Source organism: Buceros rhinoceros, unplaced genomic scaffold (assembly GCF_000710305.1).
Source record: "Buceros rhinoceros silvestris isolate BGI_N320 unplaced genomic scaffold, ASM71030v1 scaffold4461, whole genome shotgun sequence".
Classification (NCBI taxonomy): Eukaryota; Metazoa; Chordata; class Aves; order Bucerotiformes; family Bucerotidae; genus Buceros; species Buceros rhinoceros.
The window spans coordinates 13556-37856 of NW_010395814.1; the positions used below are offsets into that span (position 1 = coordinate 13556).

Sequence of the window (24301 nt, forward strand, 5' to 3'; positions counted from 1 at the left end):
TTTTTGTGTCCTAAAAGGCTTTTTTGAAACTTCTCCTAAAAAAAAAAAAAAAGGTAAAAATCTTTAACAGATCTAGTAACTAAGTACTAAAAATTGAATGTCACAGCAAAGTCAGATCATAACAATGTGACAGGATATATTGGCTCTTAAGGAGAAAATTACTGTCATTCTTACGGAGTTTAAAAATAAGACATCTCACAAGTGCAATAAATCTTCAGGATTTGGTTTGGTTTGGCTTTACATGCTTCTTCTGTTAATTCCTTAGTTTTATTTCATTGGCTGTGCATGCTATTTTGGCAGGTTTCATAATTCAGTTTTCTTCTTGCAAGCTAGAAAGGTGACCAGAATGATGCCTGTCATTCCAGTGGCGCAGAGATAGATACACATTTTACTGATATTCAGGGAGTTTTGTTTTTTATTTTCATCTGTTCATAATTAATAAGATGTTTTAATTTTCAGATCTTTATATAAGAATTAATTAAATTCTCATTTTTCAACTCGTAGACAAACTTCATGAACATACAAATGCTGGTCTGCAGCTAACTAACTCGAAAAATGGTGTACTTGATCATGGTGAGGGAACCAAAGTAGCAGCAGTTCTCCTATAATGCTTATCTCAGGGTATTTTAGTTCTATGTAAATACCTTGGAGAGTAGGAGGAGCACCAACATGAACAGAAATTGATTCCATACACATGCGTTGGGGAAAAAATCCGATAAAACTCAATGCTACAAATACTGGTCACGAGTTACATCAAACTCCTAGGGACTGGCCAGGCATGTCCACAGGCTGGTTTTTTTCTTCTTTTTTTTTTTTCAAAGGGATAGATAAAAGGATTAAACACAGTGACAAAAGAAGTGATGATTGAATTGAGTTTTGAAGCCTTCAGATTCTGAAGAAAGATTTGGCAAAAGTATAGTTGTACATTTTTATACATCCCATCCTGTAGTGTTAACCATTTCCACATTTTAAGACTCAATCTAAAGGATCTTTCTGGCAAAGACTCACAAATGAATTTTCATTTATTTGTGGTTGCTGACAGCTAATCTCCCCTGCTACCTTTCACAATCAATGTGACAGGCACAGGGAGTGGGTGACAGGTTATATTGTGTCTGAGCATAGTCTCTGCCTGTGGTGGGAGAGAACTCTGACATCAGACAAGAGACACTGAAATGGATTGTTGTGACTCAGTCTTGCAGGTCCCTTGGTGGGTGCATATCTGCACCCATGGGGTTTCCTTTTGGCTTTTACATGTGAAGATTTGTTCTCATGCCTCTTGATTGTGGTTTTGTTGTTTTTTTTTTTTTCACTTTGCTGTGAGATTTGGGTTTTCCTATCTAGATGGATAGATGTTTGATAGCAGCAAGACTGCTGTTACACCACTAAGTCATTTTGTGCATCATGCCCTGCTGATATTGGTAGAAGGCTGTTTTCCTCTTCAAATTCAAAATTAAGCTCTAATAGAATGTTTTATAATAGAATGTTTTATAATAATCGATGGTCTCGTGGACTGAATTAGGCAGTATTTTAGTTCAGAATTTCAAACCTGAATTGCTGTTAATCCATGCTAATGGGCTTTTAGCATTTGTAGGAATGAGCATTTTGAGTGGCTTTTAAGTGGCTTTTGAGTATTATATTTTGGTCTGGAATGAAAAAAATAGCTGGCTATCTTTTTAGTACTAACAATTTAAGGCTTAAAATGTGACCATTTTAAGTATTTGGGAACATCACTGCTCTGGTGGACATTTTGATTTATAGGGATGTTTTATCTCCAGCTGTGGAAGCCCATATCTGTGGCTTTTGTCCCAGCCTGAGCTCATGACCTGGGCTTCACCAGCTTCAGGGAGGATGCAGGGCAAGAACATGTGTGCACTTAATGTATTTTAGCAGACAGCACCCTTTGCTGGTCTCTACCTCCTAACCATTTTCTCATTCTTGAGGTTCTGTGGAGTATTGGGTCTACAGAATCCATTAAGTCAGTGTGAAATGAGACTTTTCCTTTTGTGGCATGTGGGTGATATAGCTGGAAACAAAAATATTGGCACTTTCAGCTTGTAAAATTTTGAGGTCTGATATGTGTTAGTGTGAGCAATAGGAATAGAACAGTTCCTGGGTAGTTATGATCTAGGTAACAGTGTTCGCCAGTACAAGCCTTCCATTCATGTATAGTAGGTCTGTTAAGTGTTTTGGTTTTTTTCCCAAGTCTTGCATTTTAAATTTTCTGCCCATAGAAGTGGCTTAACCTTTGATTCTTTCTAGAGCTTAATAAATTTCTGTAAGCCTCTTTGTTCTAACACTCAATTTTCCCTGTTAATATAGTTTTTTTGTTAACAAGAGGAATAATAATTAATATTTTAGTATTGTAACTAATTGAAACTTATTATCTCTTTCAGTAATAGCTGGTTTTCGCGGGACAGTCCCACATGGCCTATCGCTGGAGATTGGAGACACCGTTCAAATATTAGAGAAATGTGATGGTGAGTGTACAGGTTGGAATTCCAATGATAATGAAGTTTTGTATACTGTTGATCTGAACCCCATTGCTATTCATTTATTTTGTTAAATTAACATATTTTTGAAGTCAGTAATGCAAGACATCCTGGCCTCTTCATTTTTTTTTTTCGTAATTCTAGTGAGCTCTAAACCCTAGAACAACTAATTTGCTGTTTGCTCTTTCTGCTTAATCTCTTTATTTAATAAAAATAACGGTTAAAACGGTAAGAAATTCTCATTGTTATTCTTCTGCTTTCGTGGTATTTCTAAGGGAATCCTGGCTGCCATCAGGACTCTTTCTAATGAATTCAAAGTCTTAACTTCAGATCTTAAAGCATTGTTCTTCTGCCTCTGTTCTGAGGTAGAGAATACTAATATGACTTTAGTGAATGTCCATTACTAGTGTAAGAAATAAAGTTGCATTTTTTTTAATAAGCTGCCTCCTTAATACATTACATAAGGCTTGTCTGTCAATATGATTTTTTTGATCGTTTAGGGTTATATAGGTATTTTGTGGTTTCATATCAGTGTTATATACTCTTAATCTTGCAGTCTTACTGAAGGCATAGGATCTGTTCTTTTGAATCAGGTATACTATGACTTTTATATAGTAATGTGGTTGATATATTTGGACTTCATGTTCTAAACTTGATTTCTAAACATTTACAGTGAAACCATTTCCCTTTTGACTGGTGTGGTGTCTAGTGCAAAATACACCTGGGCTACATTGTTAGAAAGATTGGGGGATACAGGGTTAAAGAGTAATTCCTGGAATTGTGTGAATTAAGTCTTCTGAGTATGAGCTGGTTTAAAAAAAATACCTTTCATTGTATGGAAAGGCTTTTAAATGAGTGCAGTCTGACAGCACTATGTAATTGTCTTATCCATCCAAAAGGGAAAGATGAAATCTCTTTTACTTATGGAAGTGATCTGCATATTTTAAAAAGCAAAATGTTCTTTCTTCACAGGATGGTACAGAGGATTTGCCTTAAAAAACCCCAATGTTAAGGTAAAGGTCAATAGCAGTTTTGCATTCTTTGGCAAAAATGTGTATTTACTTTTTAAAGGTTTATAGTCTCCATGTACATGATAGTTACTCTTCACAGAAAACTAGAGCTTAGTGTTAAGTATACTATTGGTATGGCTTTAATTAGGTTTGGACATGGATTACACTTATGAAATGCTCCTATGATGATAATGCTCCTAGGATGATAAACTTGAAAAATCTGAGGCTCTGGTGAATTTTCTTATGTTTCTGGTTTTTAGGTTGTGAACTTGGAGGAAGCTAAGTTGAAGGGAGATGACTACTGAGAATAGAAGTTGTAAATACTGCTCGAAAAGTTGGTTAGACTGTGCCTATTTTTCTTGATGTCATGAATTAATTTGGAGCAGCCAGTTGAGACAGCTAGTTTATGGGAGCCACATGCAGAGTATCAACTGAGTAAATTATATGTATTGTCATGTAAAATATATGGTTTATTTTATTTTTCTTCCATGAGTAGTCTTTGATTCCCATAGTGGGGTAGCTGATAGTACTCTAAACCAGACTTCGCTGATCTTTTTTTTTTCCTACATTCAGACATGAAATACTATGAAATTTGTATTTCAGTGTTTATGTTAAATATGCTTAAGCTTTACCCGTCTGTCTGGTTTTTCTATTTTCTTAATCTCTCCTGCTGACTTGCCTCTGTGACTGTAAAGATTTTATTTTCATATGTGAAACTATTTCAAGATTTCCTTTTTTCCTTCAACACAATACTAGAGTTTTTAGTCTTAGTAAAGCCACTGAAGAAAAATCTTAAATCATGTGATGCTCCTTTAACCTGCATTGTAAGCTTCCCTCTTTCTCTCTCCTTATTTCCAAGACTCTCCTGCTGCAAAACAAGGCACATATAGTTTAATTTCAAAAGTTTCTAGGGGCTCATAAGTCATTGATATTTTGTGCCTAGGCCTGCAGGCTCTGCTCACATAAATTTCCCTTGCTTTATATGGCAGGTCAGTGTGAGCAATAAATTTGGCCACAGAGTCTGATCTAATGCTTACTACTTTGACTTCATTGACACATATTGCAATTAGATTTATAAGACATGAGCAGTTGGGATTTGTTATTGCATTTTCTGTGTCTTTTGTTGCAATTTTCACCACATGCTTGCTGTCAGGCTTGCTTTGTGGTCTGTCAAATGTGTTGATAGAAGTTATGAATAAGTTTTCTAAACATGACTTGATGTGTGAAGAAATATTTTTTGCTATCCGAGTGTGAGTGCAAACAGTTTTCTGAATAGGATTTTTAAAGGGATTCTGTCGGAAAATTAAATAATAAGAGCACCTTGTAACTCCACTTGTTATTTGGTAGTGCTCTGTGAAGATTATTCTGTTGTTATTCTGCCAGCTTTGACAAAGAAATTTATCTGTGACAGCTGGTCTGTGGTAAAAGTGCATGTGCGGCCATCCTGTTTTCTGGCACATCATTACAAGTGCAAGGCCGTGCATCTTACTGGCCTTGGGAGATGCTCTTCTGAACTATTTTACATTTCGGAGGAGTAGGAGCGTTCACAAGGGCAACTGCCTCTGTGTAGTAGATGTGTTTTTGTCAAAGGTCTAACATCTGTGTTAATGGAAAATGGAGCACCATCTTCACAAAGGAAAGAAAGCTGTATGCAGCTCTGCTTATTATAAAGAGAACATGTATGTGGTTTTCCCTCACTGCATTATGGAGTAGGGTGTAGCATATTATGCTCCCAGCCAGAAGCTTGAAGCTGAGTTGCTTCATTTAGCTTATTGTCCTGATTTACGAAGGTTAGTGCACTGTAAGAGCAATGTGACTGTTGCTGCGGTGCTGTCCGTTTAGAAGAACAGTGGAGAGCCCTTACAATACCTAGAAAAGGACTACTCCTCTCAGGACACAGGCTCATTGGTAGACATCTACCACAGCTTTCATGTGCACTGCAGGGCATAGTAGTCATCAAATAAAACTTTGACTTTATGAAGTTAACAAAGTTCAATAAAAATAAAGTTATTCTGCTTTATTTTGAAAATCTCTCTCTGAAAATACTGTTTTTAAGATGCTGTTGTTAAGATGTTTGGGGGAATAATTAATAGAACCATCTAGGATAAGTGAGCTCTCAAGCAATCTTCTATATGTTCTACACATGTTTATCTTCTAATTTTCTGAAGCATTGAGGGATTTCAACTCTACTGTATATGGCGTTTTAGTTTCCATTAGATCTGTACTGAGTATATATTGTATTCTTTTTTTGTGTGTGTTTTTTGGTAATTATTTGGAGACTAATTCAGCATGCATTGGCATATTAAAGGGTACTCCAAAGTCATGTAAGGAGAGGCTTTTTGTTTTTATCTGAAGTCTTTTTATTTTTCAGGGCATATTTCCATCCAACTATGTTCACTTGAAAAATGCATGTGTTAAGAACAAAGGGTAGGTGAAATGTTCTTGATTCAAGTATTTAAACATGCTCAGTTACTTGTACAAAAGATCTTTTGCTTATAAGGTTAAGTGGGGATTTTGTTACGTTATATTATCTTAACTTGAGCTTACTGCCACAGGACTTTAAATGGTTGTCCTTAGCTAACCTAATACTCCTGCACGGTCATAAAATTGGAGTGATGCATTCTGAAAAGACATGGAGCACAACTGGGAATATCAGTCTGTATTGGCTAGAGGAAAGAGAAAACACTTGCATGTTTTCACTTTCTGTTGTTAAGTTTCGCTTGAAAAAGGTACTGCCTTAATTAGAAGAAGTTGTTCTGTACAGAAGCTATTAACCTGGCTATTAACCTGCTGCTTAAGATTAGTTTTCTTTGAAGAGAGAAGCTGTACTGTGGCAGACAGCTGTCATTTTATCAGAAAAGTGGTGAAACAATATATCAGTTCAATGGCAAAAAATTTCACTAAAACTGTAAATGGAGAGATGTTTTTTCCTTTACTACTCTTCATCAGGTGATGAAGAGCCATTAATTATTTTCATTTTTAGAGGAGTTAATAAAGACTAGAGCAGTTGGTTAAAATTAGATTAAAAACTTGTTTTGGAACTCAAATATTCTGACTAAAAGAAACACTGATTTTTACTGCTTTTTAGACATAATACCTTAACAGTGTCACTTTAAAAAATGTTTTATTTCTCATTGATCTTAGTTAAACACAGTTTCTTCCAAAATTTTCCTTAATTTGGGACCAATAACATTGTATCATTTAGATTTACCGATAGAGAAATAAAATCTTTGTAAACCATCACACCAAAACAAAGATGGAATAATTTTTGTTAGCAGACACTCTAACAGTACTTGGAAGGAGTTCAACCTTTGCCTCTTTTTTTTCTTCATTAGTCTGTGTCTCCCATTCAGGCTATGTGCCCTACAGCATATTATAGCTAGGGGCTGTCACATTGTTATGTTAATGTGATATGAGAGAAATGATACAATGAGAAAAGTAATCCATGCATGAATGCAAACTGTGTCAGAATGAAATGGTAGTGATGACAGTGTGGTGGAGAGTTTTGTCTTGACCAAGCCAACCCAGCTTTTTCTTGACCAGCATCACTGTATTAGTGTTCTTTTGAGTATTTATCATCTTTCAGTTGAAGGAATGGCATTTTCTGTCTTGTTTTTATAAATAAAGCTGTAAAAAGAGTTGAGAACAATCACTGGTTTGGTGACTAAGCTTAAGTGGCAAGATCCCTTTGGAAACTATGGGAATTACTCCGCTGTGAAAGTAGTTTCTGACATGCTTATCTTAGAGTAAAAAACTCACCCTGACTTCTCTAGGCCCAAGAATTCCCATGGGAATTAAATTATTTTCACCCAAGATTCCTCCATGGAAATTAAATGAAATATACAGATAAAAAGTGTCATGGGCTGAAGGTACACCTCTGTAGGTTGATAGACATCATTGCTGGCAGGACAAAGTGTTTATATTTGTAACTATCATGGGATTTGTAATGCTTGTGTAATATCATGTGTTCTTCTGCATGTTACAGACAATTTGAAATGGTTATTCCAACAGAAGATTCTGTTATTACAGAAATGACATCAACTTTAAGAGACTGGGGAACGATGTGGAAACAACTCTATGTGGCAAGTACCCTGAATAATATTGCTTTAATTTAATGCCAACTCAAAAGCACACTGTTTAGGTGTTCTAGTTTAGTTTAAGCATGTATTTAAGGAAAAAAAAGCATTTGGATTTGTTTTTAACTGTTCTAATTATGGAGTATATACGTCTCTTAATTTGTTCCAACTGTTGACTATTACTGCTGCTAAACTTAAGCAACTTACTGATTGAGTCTTGTCCAGCTTCATACTGTAGCCATTGGATTTAAGGATTCCTTTGTCTGAATTGTTGGAAATAAGTGTAACAATCACTCTTGGTATTTTATTGAAATATAGAAATACAGTATTGAAAAATCTTTCAGGCGGTTGATTTGATTTATACTTGTTTTCGCATGTATTTTTATTTCCTTTCACATCCATACCTCACAAGTGCTGAGGTGTGTCCATGTTACTTGACCAAGATCTCCTGTGTATGACACAGAGGTTGAGACATGCCAGCTGTTGAGTCCTTATTCCTGAGGGTGCCTGGGGGGTGGCTCTTGATCAGCAATAGTGAGCTCATTTTGCATTTATCTACCACGTATTACTGAAGTGTATTCTGGTCTTGAACTTCTTCCTTATCTGACATGTTACGAGTTTTAAGTAAAAGTCCGACATTTCAGAGTGTTTTCTGTCTTTCTTTCTTTCTTTTTTTCTTTTTTTTTTCCTGGGTGTCTTGTGGCTTTGGTCTTTTTCTCCCTCTCTCTGACATCTTCAGGTTAGTTTGTTTCTCTTCTTCAAATGAAATTGCGCTTACGGTGGTTATTAGTGCCTACCTTTCCTTTTCCTGTCATTTCATCTCATACTTGTGTATACATTTTCATATTTCATTCATACCAGTCTAAGTAATTCTGTAACAACTCCCTACAGAATGCCCTTCTATGAAATTGTTCCACTTGGATACCTGCAGTCTTAGCTTTCTGTTCAACTATCTTAGTAGATTAATCTTCTCAAATTTCACTTTAAATTGTGTATTTTAGCCGTAACCATTCCTCTCTTCTCAACCCATGTTTATGGACTAAGAAGTGGGTATAGTATTCCATTAGCAGTTGGGTGAGCAACAAATGCAAAGTAGCAATAAGCAACTATTGCAACTATTATTTCTTTCTCAAGGAAAACCCATGGTGTGTGCTATTTCTATAATTTCCATTTATCACTCCATTGGTCTACTTTGCTCTCTCTGCAAATACAGCCTCTCCAGTTCTTTAATTACCTCCCTTAAAAGCTTCAGTTAAAGCAAAAATTGTATCAATAAAAATGTTTGTGGTTTTTTTCTTACAGTAGGCAAACTTTTTTTTCTTAGAGAAAACACTTTGAAACTCAGCCACTTGATTGTGGCTATTCCTATTTATAGTCGTGTGTTGAGTCACCAGTCATTTAAGCAACTCTTGCGCCATTAAATAAATCACACAGATGTGGGATTATTCTACTTTATCTAAATGTTGTGCAGTATCAATAGGATCTTTGATAGAAGCTCCCTCGTGTGTTTCCACTCCTCTGAACCCACTGCAATCTCCTATTTTTTGGAGAGTTTCAGACCAGTGACTTCTTTGCTGTAAGATATCCTTCCATTTCCTCCCTTTGATTGACTACCAGCATCGGTAGAAATTGTTTTGGTTTAGTGTACTTAAAACACACAGTAAGAAACCTTTTCAGTATCACTTTATTCTGACTGAAATTCAGCCCTCGCTGGCTGTTCTGCATCTTTTAACATTTTTTTTCCCGCATTGTAATCTAAGACATAACTGCTGTAATTTCTTTTTTCCTCTGTTAACTTATACTGTCTCTTGACTGTAAAGTTGTGTCTCAAGATTTAATTAAAATATTTTAGTTTTAAATTATGATTTGCTCACGATTGTTTTCAGTTTTTAACATTTGACCTTCTATTTACTACATTACAACCAAACCATGGTTTGGACTTGGCAGCATGTGTACACAGAAAATGTAATCAAATCCTATTCAGTAGCATCTGCAAGGTTTCCAACCCCTCCTCTCACTGCTGAGTTGATAATTATGACTTAAATGGTGAGAGGATTTGCTACCTTCTTCTGATACACAGGCTGCTTCTGCTACATAAGAAACAGCAGTGAGTGGTGCCACTAGACCTCCTTGAAGTCAGGATGGTATAGAAGCAGCCAGTCTGCAACCTTTTTGAGGTGATTGTAGAGATTGTGTTCAGAGAGGCTGTTCAGAACCAGGTGACCTATCTGAAACCTGCAATTGGAGCAGCTGCTAATTTACTTAGTGTAAGCTTGTATACAAAAACCTACAAAATCAAGTATTTCTTTCTGTTGTATTCTAAGTAATGGAGTATCTTTTTAACATTGACAGTGAAATTGTAATTAAGCAGAACAAACTCTTTCTTGAGAAACAAGCAACTGTTTCTTCAAAGATTTTTTTGAAATTTCTCTAGATTATAATGGGAAGTAGTTTTCTCAAATGTCTGAAGCATATCTGTGATTGCTTTGTTATATATTAGCAAGTACATGAGTGAATTGGCTTCTCCTGGAACAAAAGAAGCAAAAATATGATCCCTTAGTTTAAAGACCTAAATCTGTGAAGCAAGCGCAGTTGTTTGCAGATCCACTCATCACTTTGAGATATGAGCAAGACATAGACAAATTCTGAAGCTTTGGAAAAGAAAGGATACCTTAAAATGTTTGAGCTTAATTGTGGTGTTAAACACTAGCATGTCTGTTGTATTCTCATGATTAATTTATTTCAGTAGAGCTTATTGCTGGATACTGAAAGCAATAATGCGCATGAATTAGCGTTTATTTGATTTGGTTTTCAAACTGTAAATATGAAATTATTATATACTAGTGTCTGATGGAAAACTGTGAACACATACCACACAGCCTAGTTCTCGATAATGTTCCTGTAAAGTCTTTTTCTTCGTGTTCCTAAGTCAAGGGCTATTTACATTACCTTTTTCGTTTGTTTGTTTTACTTGACTTATAAAGTTCATGTATCCATGTTGTTCTTACTGAAGTTGTTTCTTTTTTGGCAATCTTTTTCTTCTCTGCTGTTGTTATTGCATGTTCAAAATACATTTGCTTTCCTTTTTCCAGACAGAAAACCAAGGCAAACAATAAATGAATGCCCATTTTAGTGAGCTTATGAAGTGAATGAATGTGAAATAAAAAGAGCAAATTTATCAAATGGCAGTTTGTCAGAGCCCTTGGAATATAAAAGTTATTGCCAGAGCGTAATGGTGCTTCTAAGTGAATTTCATAGCTTTTCATAGCAATTACGCAGCTGAAGTAGCTGAACTTTATGCCATTTGTTCATAGGAAGAATTAAAAGGGAAGTGGGCTTAGGGTTTTTTGGCAAGAATTAGCAGAACAAAACTGAGTAAGAAAGTTTTTTCAGCTTTGTGTGATGCATCAGTTAAAGGGAGGTTGCAATAATTTCCTTCAAGCTAAAGTTTCTCTGAAAAACTGTATTAAAAAAAACCCCCTATGCTTAGAATTGTTAAAGGAACAGTTAAAAGAACTTCTCTTTGGGAGTAAATTATTATGGGAAATTTTTTATGTCCTGATAACTAACTGATCTATAATTAGAGTAGGAAGATGTGGTTTAAAAAGCAATCCTATTCGTATAACTTCTCCTACTTCTCAGTTAGATGAAGCGAAGAACTGTCTGGACAAGATTCTGTTTATGTAATGCTATTCATTTATGGTTGGATAGCAGCGTGTGCAATTACATCCATGCAAGAAAACGTTAAAAAGAACATTAACTTTGTACTTCAGTGTTTGAATGCTAGGAGCTATTGCCTCTTTATCCCCTTATGTGTATGAGCTCAAATAGTCTTGAATTACATGATCACATACTCAGTTTGGATGAGACAACAGCACAGAGTGAACACACTCTTTGAATAGAACAGTGCTATGACATGAAATGATTTTTTTGTTGAATTTTTGTTGTATCTATCACATAAATTAGTCTCTCAACATGAGGCATAAGGCGTTGGAGTGAAATTTTGGAGACGGTTTGATGCAAAGACAGGGTCTGTGGTAAGTTCTGAAGTGATTTTATATGTACACGAAGGTAAAATGGTCACACTACAATGGGGGAAAAAAGTCTAAGTAGGGGAATAAGGATTTTCTTGATTTCTTCACCGTATCTGTTTTATTAGCATTGTCAGCTTATACAGATGATGTAGAGGCAATTATATTTTTATCTAACAGAGGAATGAGGGGGATCTCTTCCACCGACTGTGGCACATAATGAATGAAATCCTAGACCTGCGAAGGCAGGTCCTTGTTGGCCATCTGACCCATGATCGAATGAAAGATGTCAAGCGACACATCACTGCTCGTTTGGATTGGGGCAATGAGTGAGTAAATATAATAGTAACTGAGAAGAGTGTAATCTAATTATAATGCCACACCTTTAGACTCTTGGTAGAATGTGCAAATAAGGAACAAATTTCTGACACGTGTTACCTTCTTCCTTTGTTGTTTTTCTGTCCACTATGTTTTAACAGTGAAAAGGACTTGTCATTTTGTTTTGCATTTTCTCTGTTCATTTTACATAGCATTGGTACTGTCTACAAGAGAACTGCACTGGAATATCTGTGGCATCCTCTAACATCTTTGTAAAACACGTCTGGCCAGATTCGTATTCCAGTTAGCATACCTCTAGTGTCTTAAGCGAAACTATATTGGCTGATGTTGCTTCCTTTTTGACTTCCGTCACACAGTTCGGTTCCCACTTGAGCATCTCTAACATACATCTTGCTGCTATGCTTCGCATCTTCATCTGAATAACTAATAAGAGCTAGTGCAAATTGTTTTATCTTACTGCTTTAAAAAAAAAAGTGAGAAAAAGGTCAAAATACCTTTTGGCACTTAGGTGCTGTTTCCAAAGTCTTTTCTTCATCTTATATTTATTCAGTTAAATTCTGATGATAAACGCAGCAACATTCAATAGTAGAATTAACTGAATTTCAGGGATTTCTGCATCTCCTGGTATCTGAAAGCCTAAATACCTGCCATAGTGGAAGAACTGTGATTAACTGTCTGTCATTAACTGTCTGCTTAGACGTTTGTGCTAAGCGAAAGGAATTGTGGTGGTTTTCAAAGTGGTCAATTCCTACTCTTCGAAAACATTTTTTTAAAGCTTTCTAATCTTTCAGGTTTTTCTGATTTGAGCATGACTGCCCTGTATGTGTTCTTAATCTTTATTGCTTGCTGCTGTGCTGGAAGTAAGTTTTATTCTGGTTGATTCAAATTCATTTCAATATTTTGTTGAGGGGGTGCAGTCAAGCAGCTTTGATGCCATCCAGTCCAAATTAAAAATAAGCTGATGTTTTGGCATTTGATGGATTTTCTTTTTATCATCTTTTCCGTGGTTATCATTCAAATTGACAGTACTAGTGCTATTCACATTGTACAATGTCCACAATAGTACAGAGGACAACACCCATTATACATTGTCCACAATGTGAAACAGATTTAAAAATTGTGGAAAAATGTATTCTATTAATGTTATAAAGTGAAGAAAAGAGGAGTCATCTATGAATTGTGAATACAGCCAAAATACATTAAAACAAACCCAAACCCAACTATAGAGTATCAATTAACATCTACATTGTTCATTGTTAAATGTAAATAGAAGCAATGAGTTAATTGGTTTCCTTTGTATGTAGAAACTACTTCCATTTCTCTTGCAGACAACTGGGACTTGACTTAGTTCCGAGAAAAGAATATGCTATGGTGGATCCTGAAGAGATCAGCATTACGGAGCTCTACAGGCTGGTATGTGAATATAATACTCTCTACTTTTTCTATCAAGTTACATACTGATGTTTTGATGTCAGCTTTCTTCTATTTAACTAAAAATACTTCTTTTTGATTGAATAAACTGGCATATTGTAATGTAATGAGAAAATGTAATGAGGAAGGAAGTTTTCTTTTGAGTAGTGATGTCGTCTCTACATCTGTGTGAGATGCTTTAGTTTGATATCAAATTTGTGTGTGCCCACGTGCTCATGTTACATATTAGTTGTTAAAAGTTTTGTTTTCATATATATCACTAAAATTGTGACTGTTAACAAGAATTTAATCATCAATAAAAGCTTTTGAGGCTTTTTCGTTAGTGCTTTACCTGGCCCATGAATCCTCTTAGCTAAGATTTGTAGAAATATAATAATATACTCTTGTTACAGGTATTGTCACATTTAATTGTACTGAGCTATTGATCTTTTCTGATCTATTAATGTAAATAGCAGTTGAACTGCATAGAAAAACTGTTCTCTGGGTATAAAAGCCCATTTTGATTCAGTAAAACCAGCACTGATATTTTTTATTCTGATTTAATCTCCAGTGAGGTTTAAGAAATCTTGCCTATTCATTTATGTGGGCTTTAGCTCATATTTAAGGTCTGCAGCTGTTACGGATATACAGTTCTGAGCCTTCCTTGCTTAAGACTGAGCTTTTATTTACACTACTTTTTTTGCTGTTAACTTTTGTATTTAGGTATAGAAAACAGCAAAGATATAATTGCTACAATTCTACGTGGAGCTGAAATTAGAATTTTTTTTTTGTAATTTGTAACTACTTATGTTGATAACTTGTCAGGACTAGCAGTAGTTACTTCATGCTAGAATCAGTACGCCTTTCAGCAGTTTCGAAGTTGTGTATAGTCTTAAGCAATGCTGTTAAAGCACTAGATGAAATACAGTGAGAAACTGTTAATCATAAGAAGAAACATGCAGAGGATGAATAACCCAGAAAACTAATAACAGAATTCATGGAGTGTACTTTCAAAGATAGAGGGAGGAGGGTGGAAAACCCAAGAACCTCAGTTTGAAGGCTAAGTAGCTTAGAAAGATTGCTGTTAAATTATTTTTGGTACATCTTAATATTGTCCTACTCCTAATGGGTAATTAAAATGGAGAAGGTATACATTGGGAAGTCAAATCAAGAGAATTTAGTCTGTAGCAGTCTGCCAGAGATTATGAAACATGGATGTGATTATTTTTTTCCATTTTAACATATGGTCTTCTGCAAAAGCATTTTTCATTTGAATCCTAGAATATCAAATCATTAACTCTTTAAACCAGATATGAAACGCTATATTATTACAGCACAAAGCTCTAAAGTGGCTTAGAATTTTCAGAGTGAAAAAAAGGTAAACTTCTAGAGGTTACTTTTTTCTTCTAGTTTTGATGTGGTGCAACACTGGGAAAGTCGCTCCCTTGCATCTTCCTCCTGAGATTAAAAAAAACCCAACAAACTACCAAACCCAACAAACTCTCAAATAAAAAAAACCCCAAACCAAGAAACAACACCAACCACCCTCCCCCCCCAACAAAAAACCCCCCCAAACCTATGATGAGTTACTACTGAATTCAAAAGTTTTAAATTGGGATTAAGAAAGTAGTTTATGACATTTTATACCTCTTTCTGTTTTGAGATTTTTATGAATAACTCAAACTGCTTGCTGTGTTGTCTGTGGTGTTTTTAGATGGAGCATCGTCATCGAAAAAAAGACACACCAGTACCAGCTAGCAGCCACCATCTTTTTGTTCAGATGAAGAGTCTAATGTGCTCCAATCTGGGAGAGGAACTGGAAGTAATCTTCTCACTCTTTGATAGCAAAGAAAATCGGCCCATCAGGTACCACATGATTTTTCACTGGAAATTGGTTTTATGTAAGCTTTGTCTATATACCCAGTTTGTTTTGATCCAGGTGACAAATTTCACATTTAGAAATAAACAGAAGATAGTCTTGATTCAAGATAATTTTTAGCTTCCTTTTGAAATTCAGTTTCTATACTACTACTTTGTAGTGACAATTTAGGTTTAAATAATGTGTGTTTCTCATCTTGTGTATCTATTTCACTTTTCTATTGGTTTTGTTTGTGTGGGAACATATATACATATATGCATACAGAGCGAGTGTTAATTCTGTGACCTAGAAGTTGTTTTTCAGTATCTCTATTTTTCTCTCTCCTGATCAGTGCACATTCAAAACTTAGTTGCTTGCTCTGTAGTATTTGTGAGATGAGTTCAAATAGGTACATGAGACTGAGTCAATAAATTAGGAGTCTTTTTATAAAGTACTTCAGTGAGGATGCGCCTGTCCTTTAGTCAAAAAGTCAAACCCAATCTCACATTAGCGTTTGTTTGGCCTCTTTTTTTCATCTGGTAGTTGATCCTGGAACCATTCTTTTTCTGCTTGTCCTAAAGTTTAAATTCTGTGAGAACCTTTGAATATTTAAAAATTAAGTAGTTATTTCTACTCCCAGCACATTTCTGGCTGAGAGAGGACACGGGAGTGAACAATAGTGGAACCATTACGCACTTAATGAATATGAGCACAATAGGAGAGTAGAGTTAGTGCAGGACCCTTTTAAGTTCTGTTTGAAGAATATGCCGGATAGCTTGAACCATTAAATGCTTGTGCAGTGGTGATTTGACCTTGGCTGGATGCCAAATGCCCATCAAGCCGCTCTATCACTTGCCCTCTTCAGCAGGTGGACCTCTGGTGGGGAGAGAAAATGTAACAAAAGGTTCATGGGTTGAGACAAGAATGGGGAGATCACTCAGCAGTTACCATCAAGGGCAAAATAGACTGGACTTGTGGAATTTAATTAATTACCAATCAAGTCAGAGAAGGGTAATGAGAAATAAACCCAAATCCTAGAACATCTTCCCTCTATCCCTCCATTCTTCCAAGGCTTAACTTCACTGCTGATTTTTCTCTGCCTCCTTCCCTCCAGTGATGCAGAGGGACAGAGTGTTGGGTTTGTGGTCAGTTCATCTCACATTGTCTCTCCTGCTCCTTCCTCCTTAGGGGCAGGACTCCTCACATGCTTCCCCTGCTCCATTGTGGGGTGTCTCCCACAGGAGACAGTCCTCCACAAACTTCTCCTGTGTGAGTCCTTCCCAGAGATTGCAGTTCTTTATGAAGATGATCTTCATGCTCTCATGCACGGGGTGAAGTCCTTCAGGAACAGACTATTCCAGCATGTGTTCCTCATGTGGTCACATGTCCTCCCAGCAAACCTGTTCCCACATGGGCTCCTCTCCTCAGGACCGTGGGTCTTGATAGTAACCTGCTCCAGCATGGGCTTCCCATGGGCATCATTGCCACCTCTGAGTGCCTTCACCTGCTCTGGCGTTGGGTGCTCCACAGGCAGATATCTGAGATATCTGCTCCACTGTTAACCTCCATGGTCTTCAGGGGGACAGCCTGCCTCACCATGGTCTTCACCACAGCCTTCAGTGGAATCTCTGCTCCAGCTCCTGGAGCACCACCTCCCCTTACTTCTTCACTCACTTGGTGTCTTCAGGGTTGTTTCTCTCACATATTCTTATTTCTCACTCTGGCTGCAATTGCCCTAGTGCAACTTTTCCTCCTTCTTAAATATGTTATCACAAAAGTGCTACCACTGTGGCTGACGGGCTCAGCCTTGGCCAGCAGTGGGGTCCATCTTGGAGCTGGCTGGTGTTGGCTGTATTGGACACAGCAGCTCCTTACAGAAGCCAACCCTGTTGTGCAAACCCAGTACTATGGCAGATGACCTTCAGGTCAGAAGGTTCCCATTCATAACTTGGCCACTGTATTCTTCTTCATGAACTGTTCATGTTCCAACATGAGTCCTTCCCTTGGGCTGAAGTCATCCTGGTTGTTGGCCACTGTATACTTCTTTGCTCTCCTCAAGACAGGAGGAACACGTTCTGGAGGCAACAAGCATAGAATGCTTTAAGGCTGGCCACTAGAGACATGAAAGACTAGACTTGAAAACAAAACCCACTTTAGATAATAGAGCTAACAAATAGGTGGTACTGATCTAAGCCTGTTAATAGGGTAAAAAGTGTAACTCTATGTGTACAAAGCCATGACTGTGTACTAGTTGTCATGTTGCATATGGCAGTAGAGATTTGGGGAACCATGTGGCATTTGGTCTGAATTTGACAAAATTATGTCAAAATTATGAAGCATCTTCATAAAATTATTCTTTATAGCTGGGCAAGATAGCTAAACATTGCTTTGAAGGAAGATTATACTGAGTGAATTGGTTTTTATTGTTAATGAAAGGATATATAAGCAACTATTGTTACAGTGTTAGCTACTAAATAGTGATGTTTCATTCTGGCCTGCACTTTGGACACAAGTTACCAAAACACAGTTAACTGTAATTTCTGAGAATTAAATGTGCTTCAGGACACATCTTTTGTGTTCACTCCAGTGAATGCTACAGCAGGTGATAGATTTAGGAGAAAGCTTCAGACTTTGACAGAAAACAATTTGGGCATTATGGATTGCTGAAAACAAGGTTATGGCAGTAGTGGTGGTATGAAAACAAATGGATTGGATTTCATGTTCACATGAAAGCACAAATTCTAGAGCTGTTTGTCACATGCTTGCTGTGATCTGACCTTTAGTTATTGATTCCTGACTCCAGTGTCTGTTTGCAGCTGCTTTATTATGTGTGAACTTCCTCCTCCCATTACTGACAAACCTTGAAGTGTGTTGCTGTGAATCCAAACTGCTTTCTAGGGCATGGAGGGAATGACAAGATGAATTTTTTGAAGGTAGCTTGCAACCATATGTAAAACAAACATACCACCCCTACAACCACACAAAAACACAACAAAAAACCCACCCAAGAAGCAAACAGAAATCTCTCAATATGTTTAAGCTGAAACCAAGAAAATTTTCACAAGAACAAATTAAAGGCAAGGTATGTCTGTATCACAGAATGAGCTCTGGAATGCACAGAGTTGTCCAAGCTGGAAACTTATATGGTCTTTCTGGACTAGACCTGGAAACAACATAAGCAGGCTAGAAGAGAGTTAAACCGAAGCTAGTTGGCCCAGTAGAAAAATGCAATGACAAAAATGGATGAAACCTGTGAATAGCACAGATAAAGTTTAGGATGATAATTTATTCCCTGAAACAGAAATATCTTAGATTAAGAATAGGAGTGTATGAATATACATGACTTAAGGTATTTCTTCAATTCATTGCTTGTGACATTAGATTTTTGGGGATTTATTTCTTTGGACTTTGTTGCTTTTTACTTCATTTAAGTTTTGCAAGCACTGTATGTGTACCCAAGCTTTCCCCAGGTGGGTAGTCTTGCTTGTATAACGAGACCATTTGAATGCATAATGTTAAGTACAAGCTCACAGGTACAATTGCTCAAAAAAATGTGGCTTTATGTGAGTTCTAACATAGTGGTTGTTGTCCATCTGATGTAAATTGACATAAAGCAAGTGATCTGTGTAGCCTCTTAAACAGTTCATTCAGAGAGAGTAAGAATAGCAGAGTTAAAATTCTATCATTTAATTTCTCTTCTGATGTTTTTCGTCAGACTAACTTAGCTTCTTGTGAAGTGGACCTGAAAACTGTAAGATCTCTTTATATATCTGTTTCATTTTTTATAACCTCAGGTTTATGCAATTGAAATTGCAGCTTTAAAATTAGAAGCAACGGTATCTGATTAATTTTTAAATTCTATGTATTTTTCCACATCCTATTTTTTTCTTCTATGTTATATGTTTTATATGTTCAGCTGATTGAACAGAAACTTTCTAATTTTCAAACTTTTCTAACCATGACACTTGGTTCAAGTATCATGGTTAAACTGAACTGCAGTTGTAGATACTGAGATGGGGGAAGTATCTACAGAAAAGGCTAATAAGGCTTTAGGAAGCTTCAGTACAGCAGCTCTGTTCCTAGTCCAGCTCCAGACTAGTGCAAGAAAAAGCAGCCTGTGGGTAGGGTGATCTGATCCAAAATTGTTAGCAATATTCAGAAAGCAATATAGCATATTTGAGCTCAGAGCTCACCTGGCTTCTTCATGTCCCTGGCCTGCAAGGAACCACAGCAAGTAAACGGTATTTTGTGGCATTTTTCTTAGTGAGATCATTTTTAATGAACTAGTATAAAGCTCTGTATATTTCTGCAGAATTTATAAGGAATGTTTTCATTAAATTTTGGATATTTATGCATTGCTGATAAGAGGATGTAATTTTTACGAACACGCATAAAGCAATTTGATTTTGTGATAGTGACTCAGCAAAATTGCACTTATTGATTACTTAATTTTAGGTTTCACAATGAATAAATGGACTTCAGAGTTCGAATCCAGCTCTAAAGACATGTGAACTGAAGTTATTCATGTAATTCAATTTCTAGGCTCCTGTTACGGTCTACAGAGACTATTTATAGTCAGTGAAACCTAGGAAGTGATTCAGCTAATGAAATATCTGCATCTTCTTTAGAGCATGTTGAATAGCTCTTTAGAATCCATACACTGTATTGATTAAAGAGCTGCTCAGCATACCCTGAAGAAATTTTGAGCTGAATCCATCCTATTTCTTTTGTTTTCTGTTTCACTATAGATATCAATAAAGTTTGAACTTTCAAGTTCAGAAAGAGTTGATGTTGAATTCATAAAGGATATAGATAATATTAGCTATCTGACTTCTTGGTGTTAGCCCCTCAGAGTGGAATTCATAAAGAAAAGGACTCTGAATTCACTCTTAAAATATTTGCGAAGGATTTGTAGTGGATCAAAAATAGGTGATATATGTGTGTACAAATTTACTACTGTTGCTTCAGTGAGTATTGAATTCTTTTGTTAAAAAAGAAAGCATATGTCTCTTACTACTATGTTGTAGTAAGCAATTTACATGTTTAAGGAATATTATTCTAATTTAACATATAAATCAGTGCTCTCACTGTGTCCTGCCATTGCATTTCTAGGGTAGCTCCTTTTAAAATAAGAAAGAGATGGAAGTTAAAGCCATAAAACCATTAAAACATTGTAGTCATTTTGATAATGTGTTTTAATGTTCCTTTAGTGCTTTGAATAGGAGGAAAATTAGGTAAACATATAACTAGATTATTCTCCATTGAATTAATTATTCATCTTAAAAGTATGGATAAATGCTCTGAATTTTCCCAACATATACTTAGAATTAGATAATAATATGTTTTTCAAATGAAGTATGAAAAACTGTGATGTTGAAAAGAATTAGTAACTTGTCCAGAGAAGAAATCTGATGTCAGATAGTGACAAAAAAAAATCAGTGTTGTTTTTTTGACCTTCAGACTTCCTAACTAAAGATTTCTGTAGATTGGTAGCAGCTGCGATGCATCACTTGCACCTAACTTAATGTGATCAGCACTCACTTTGGACAACAGGGATTTTTTTCTGTCAACTTCAGTAAGCTAGAGATAAATACTCTTTTGTGGTTGCTTGCCATTTGTTTGGGACATTATGGGACTGTATTTGTCTCCAGGCTTTTCTTGTTGCTAGAAATTGGTATTACAAATAACTTTCTAATGGTGTTGGCATCCACAATAATATCAGTTCTGTTGTATTAAGGTAGATGTAATAACAAAATACAGGTTTATTTATGACTTTATTATGGTTGTTAATAAACAGTAATAACAAATAATACTTTGCAGACTGTTTCTGTATTGCTATAATTGTCTCATGTATGTCTTTACTTTTTTTTTTATTGGACATGAATATTCTACTTCCTGTATGGGAGCAAGAAAACTGTCAGTATTTATGTATTTAAATCTGAGTGATGACATGCTTATGCACTCGATGCATTAAGACTACAGTTACAAGTCACTCATTTTGTACTTAATTGATGTATACTAATTTCATCTGACTGTATATGCGTATGTATATATCTATGTTTTCTAGCTAAACTAGCTGCTAGGAATAATTTTTGCCATCACTTCAATTAATAAACAGCAGAAGTCAGCCTCTGATGATTCCTAGAGTTTTCCCTAGCGTATTCCTGTATCTCATTCCATTTGCCTTTCCCTCTCTCTGCTTTGCAGTTTTCTTTCCCAGAACAGCAACAGCTCCTGATAAGGGTAAGACCAAGTGTGCAAGTGGCACTGCTTTAACTAGGTACTGCTGTATGGCTTGTCCCAGTAAAATTCTTTGGCACTCTGTCTTGTAACCTTTCATTTCTTCTTCTATTTCTGTGCCGGACACAAGCCTGGTTTGTGTAGTCTTCAGTTTTTTGCTCTTTAATAAAGTAAAAAGCTATCTTTATAACACTGTAATTTGTAGAACTAATCTCATTATTAGAATCCTAAAATTACACTATTTAGGATTCTAAAAATTTTAGCATAGACAGTTGTAGAGTAGTGCTGTTACTGTATTTGGAAGGTGAAAGAGGTCCGTGATTGCGTATTTTCTCAAGGCTTTTTTGTCTTTTAGTTCAGTCCTGTTTTCCTGGCTGCTACTGAGATTTACTGGCCACTTACAGTTGTACAACATCTTAGTTTGTTTCTAAAGTACAATACCTCAAACATGCTCTTATCTTAGATCTATTGGGAGTCCAGACCATAGTTAATTACTGTTGTTAGGAAGTGCTTTTATAAAATCTGTTCTGTGATTCTGGTGTGCTCGACAAATGTTTGAGAAAAGCAAAATCAGGGTGACTTACCAATTTAGTACTGAGGGTTTGGTTTTACATCATCTAATTTTGTTATAACTAGATGAACAGTTTGGAAGTCTGTGACTGCTGTCTACTTCAGCAAGTAGTGCCAGACAGTAGGAGTGGGTTAGCAGATCTTCAGTTCATGCTGAGCTCAAGGGTAACCTGTAAATGGTCTAGGGATTTTACTTTGGACTAACTCTATGTGGTTGTGTGGAGCATGTGCTCCCATTTAGTTTTACCCAGATGAAATCCAGTTCACTAGCTTAGACTGTTCTGGGTTGTGAATCAAAATGTGGAAACAATCAGAAGTTTTTCTTCAGAAGTGAATACCTGATTCGAACTAACCTGATGACGTGAAATGTAAAATAGTGTGTGTAATACGTATATTACAGATCATAGTTTGATTGGGGGAAAATCCTGTAAAACATGGAGTAACTCACCAGTACTTAGGTAATTTTTTGTTTGTTTGTTTTGGAAGTTAACTGATTTTTTTAGCCATTACAGTCACCTTACAAAAACAATTTCAGAGTTAAAGGTGGTTATAGACACCAAATGCAGTTGATTTAATGTGAGATGCACTTACAAGAAAATAACTGAGTTAAACTTCAGGTAAAAGGTTTAGAGCTCCAAAAAAAGACTGGAAATACGTGTTTTCAGCATTTCAGCAGCATGCAAAGATCCTGTGTCTGTATAAATCAGTTGTAATGTGTGGTCAGACGTTTTTGCTGTTCTACTATTCCTAAGAAATTATCAGTAGCTTCTGTTCTCTAAAGCTGTAATATGAAGATGCTTGGATTCCCAACGTTTAGAGTACTGGAGTGTGGTGATTGTTGTTTGCTTTGGGGTATATTCTTCTCTTACCAGAACAAAAGTCAATGACATGAACCTCTTTTCCTACAGTTAGACTATGCTTACAGCACCAATAGGATGTACTTCAAGAGATTACACAGTTACCAGTTTTGTGATGTCAGATTTTCAGAGAAATAAGACATCTGATGATAGTAGGTGCTTTTCCCCCACATGTACTGATATCATTTAACCAATACAGCAGTTCATTGCAGGAATGATGACCTTAGTGTAGCCAGAGGGCCTATTTACACTGGAGCTCTAAGAACACCAATCTTTTAATCAAAAATATATCGATTTTTTTAATCAGATCTTGGAAAGATCTCACTTACCTGCTTTTAATAGAATCAGTTTAACAGGTAGCAAAGGACAAAGTAACAGCTTAGCTGTTTTCGAGATGATCTGCATTATTCACTGAGTCTGTTAATTTTTTCTTACCACAAGAATTATTCTGCTGTTAAAAAAAAACAAAACCAAAAAACTCAAACACCAAAGAAAATATTTAGCAGTGTTCAAAAAATAGAACATCCCAGTATCCTCTGAAATACCTACCTTTCCAGTGTGGAGATACTGTGAAATCATATTTATATTTGTAGCACATTGCTATCCAGAGATCTTGCCTTATTTTTTAAGTGAATTTTGCCCACCAACAACACTGGGCAGTGTATTATGAAAAGGGGAATGGACGGTATTAGCCTGTTGCTTATATTTTTTCAGTTCAGACTGTGAACACTGTTCTTAGCATTGAGTGTGTGTAAGAATGCTGCATCATGTCCTACCCAAAGTCCCAGCCGCTTTCCTGACCTTTGTATTTATGTAGAGTTTATGCCTCTGTGTTATGGCAATACACTGCTGTAGAAATTAGTTTCCTTAAATCTGCAATGTGACACACAGTTCTTGCATAGCAGTGTCTTTTCTAAACCATTTTCTTAATGTTACATGTTTTTCCCAAGTAAAAATGCTATTAATAGTACAATTTCAAGACAGCACTTCAAAAAGATGGAGTGTGGTAAGGTTTCCTTTCATTGATAGACACTTTGTGTCTGTGTCAATATGATATGAATGTCTTATCACAAATGATTGATGCCTCTGGCCCCATCTGTGTGAGGAACAGAGATAACTTGGCATACTAATCCTCCTTTTCCTATCACCTTGAACAACCTTGTTTGCAACTATCATATTGCCCTCAAATAAGCAGATTCTTAAGCAGCACAAAGGGGAATAGACTGTTTATCCAAGGCCCATGGAAGCCAACTGCATTTTCTATTTTGTGAGCTTTTGATTATATGCTTAACGATCGTGTCAACTCCAGACCATATAAAAAAATAAGATTACTCTTTGTTTGTACTCTCAACCTCACCTTTTTCATGACATTCATACATATCATCAACCTTATTGTGCCTTTCTTCTTTCATCTCTGCTAT

The 24301-nt window shown here is 36.2% G+C and overlaps 1 protein-coding gene across 1 annotated transcript in view; it reads left to right on the plus strand.

The window, feature by feature from the left end:
• Positions 1 to 504: 504 nt before the first annotated feature.
• Positions 505 to 24301, plus strand: part of LOC104501788 (dedicator of cytokinesis protein 4) — a gene marked incomplete at both ends in the record, with an annotated part of 82100 nt that continues 58303 nt past the window's right edge. Inside the window, 8 exons of the mRNA XM_010145662.1 lie at positions 505 to 573; positions 2394 to 2477; positions 3462 to 3502; positions 5871 to 5926; positions 7485 to 7581; positions 11787 to 11935; positions 13274 to 13358; positions 15070 to 15221. Coding sequence (XP_010143964.1) covers positions 505 to 573; positions 2394 to 2477; positions 3462 to 3502; positions 5871 to 5926; positions 7485 to 7581; positions 11787 to 11935; positions 13274 to 13358; positions 15070 to 15221 — 733 coding nt within the window. The remainder of the gene's footprint in view (positions 574 to 2393; positions 2478 to 3461; positions 3503 to 5870; positions 5927 to 7484; positions 7582 to 11786; positions 11936 to 13273; positions 13359 to 15069; positions 15222 to 24301) is intronic.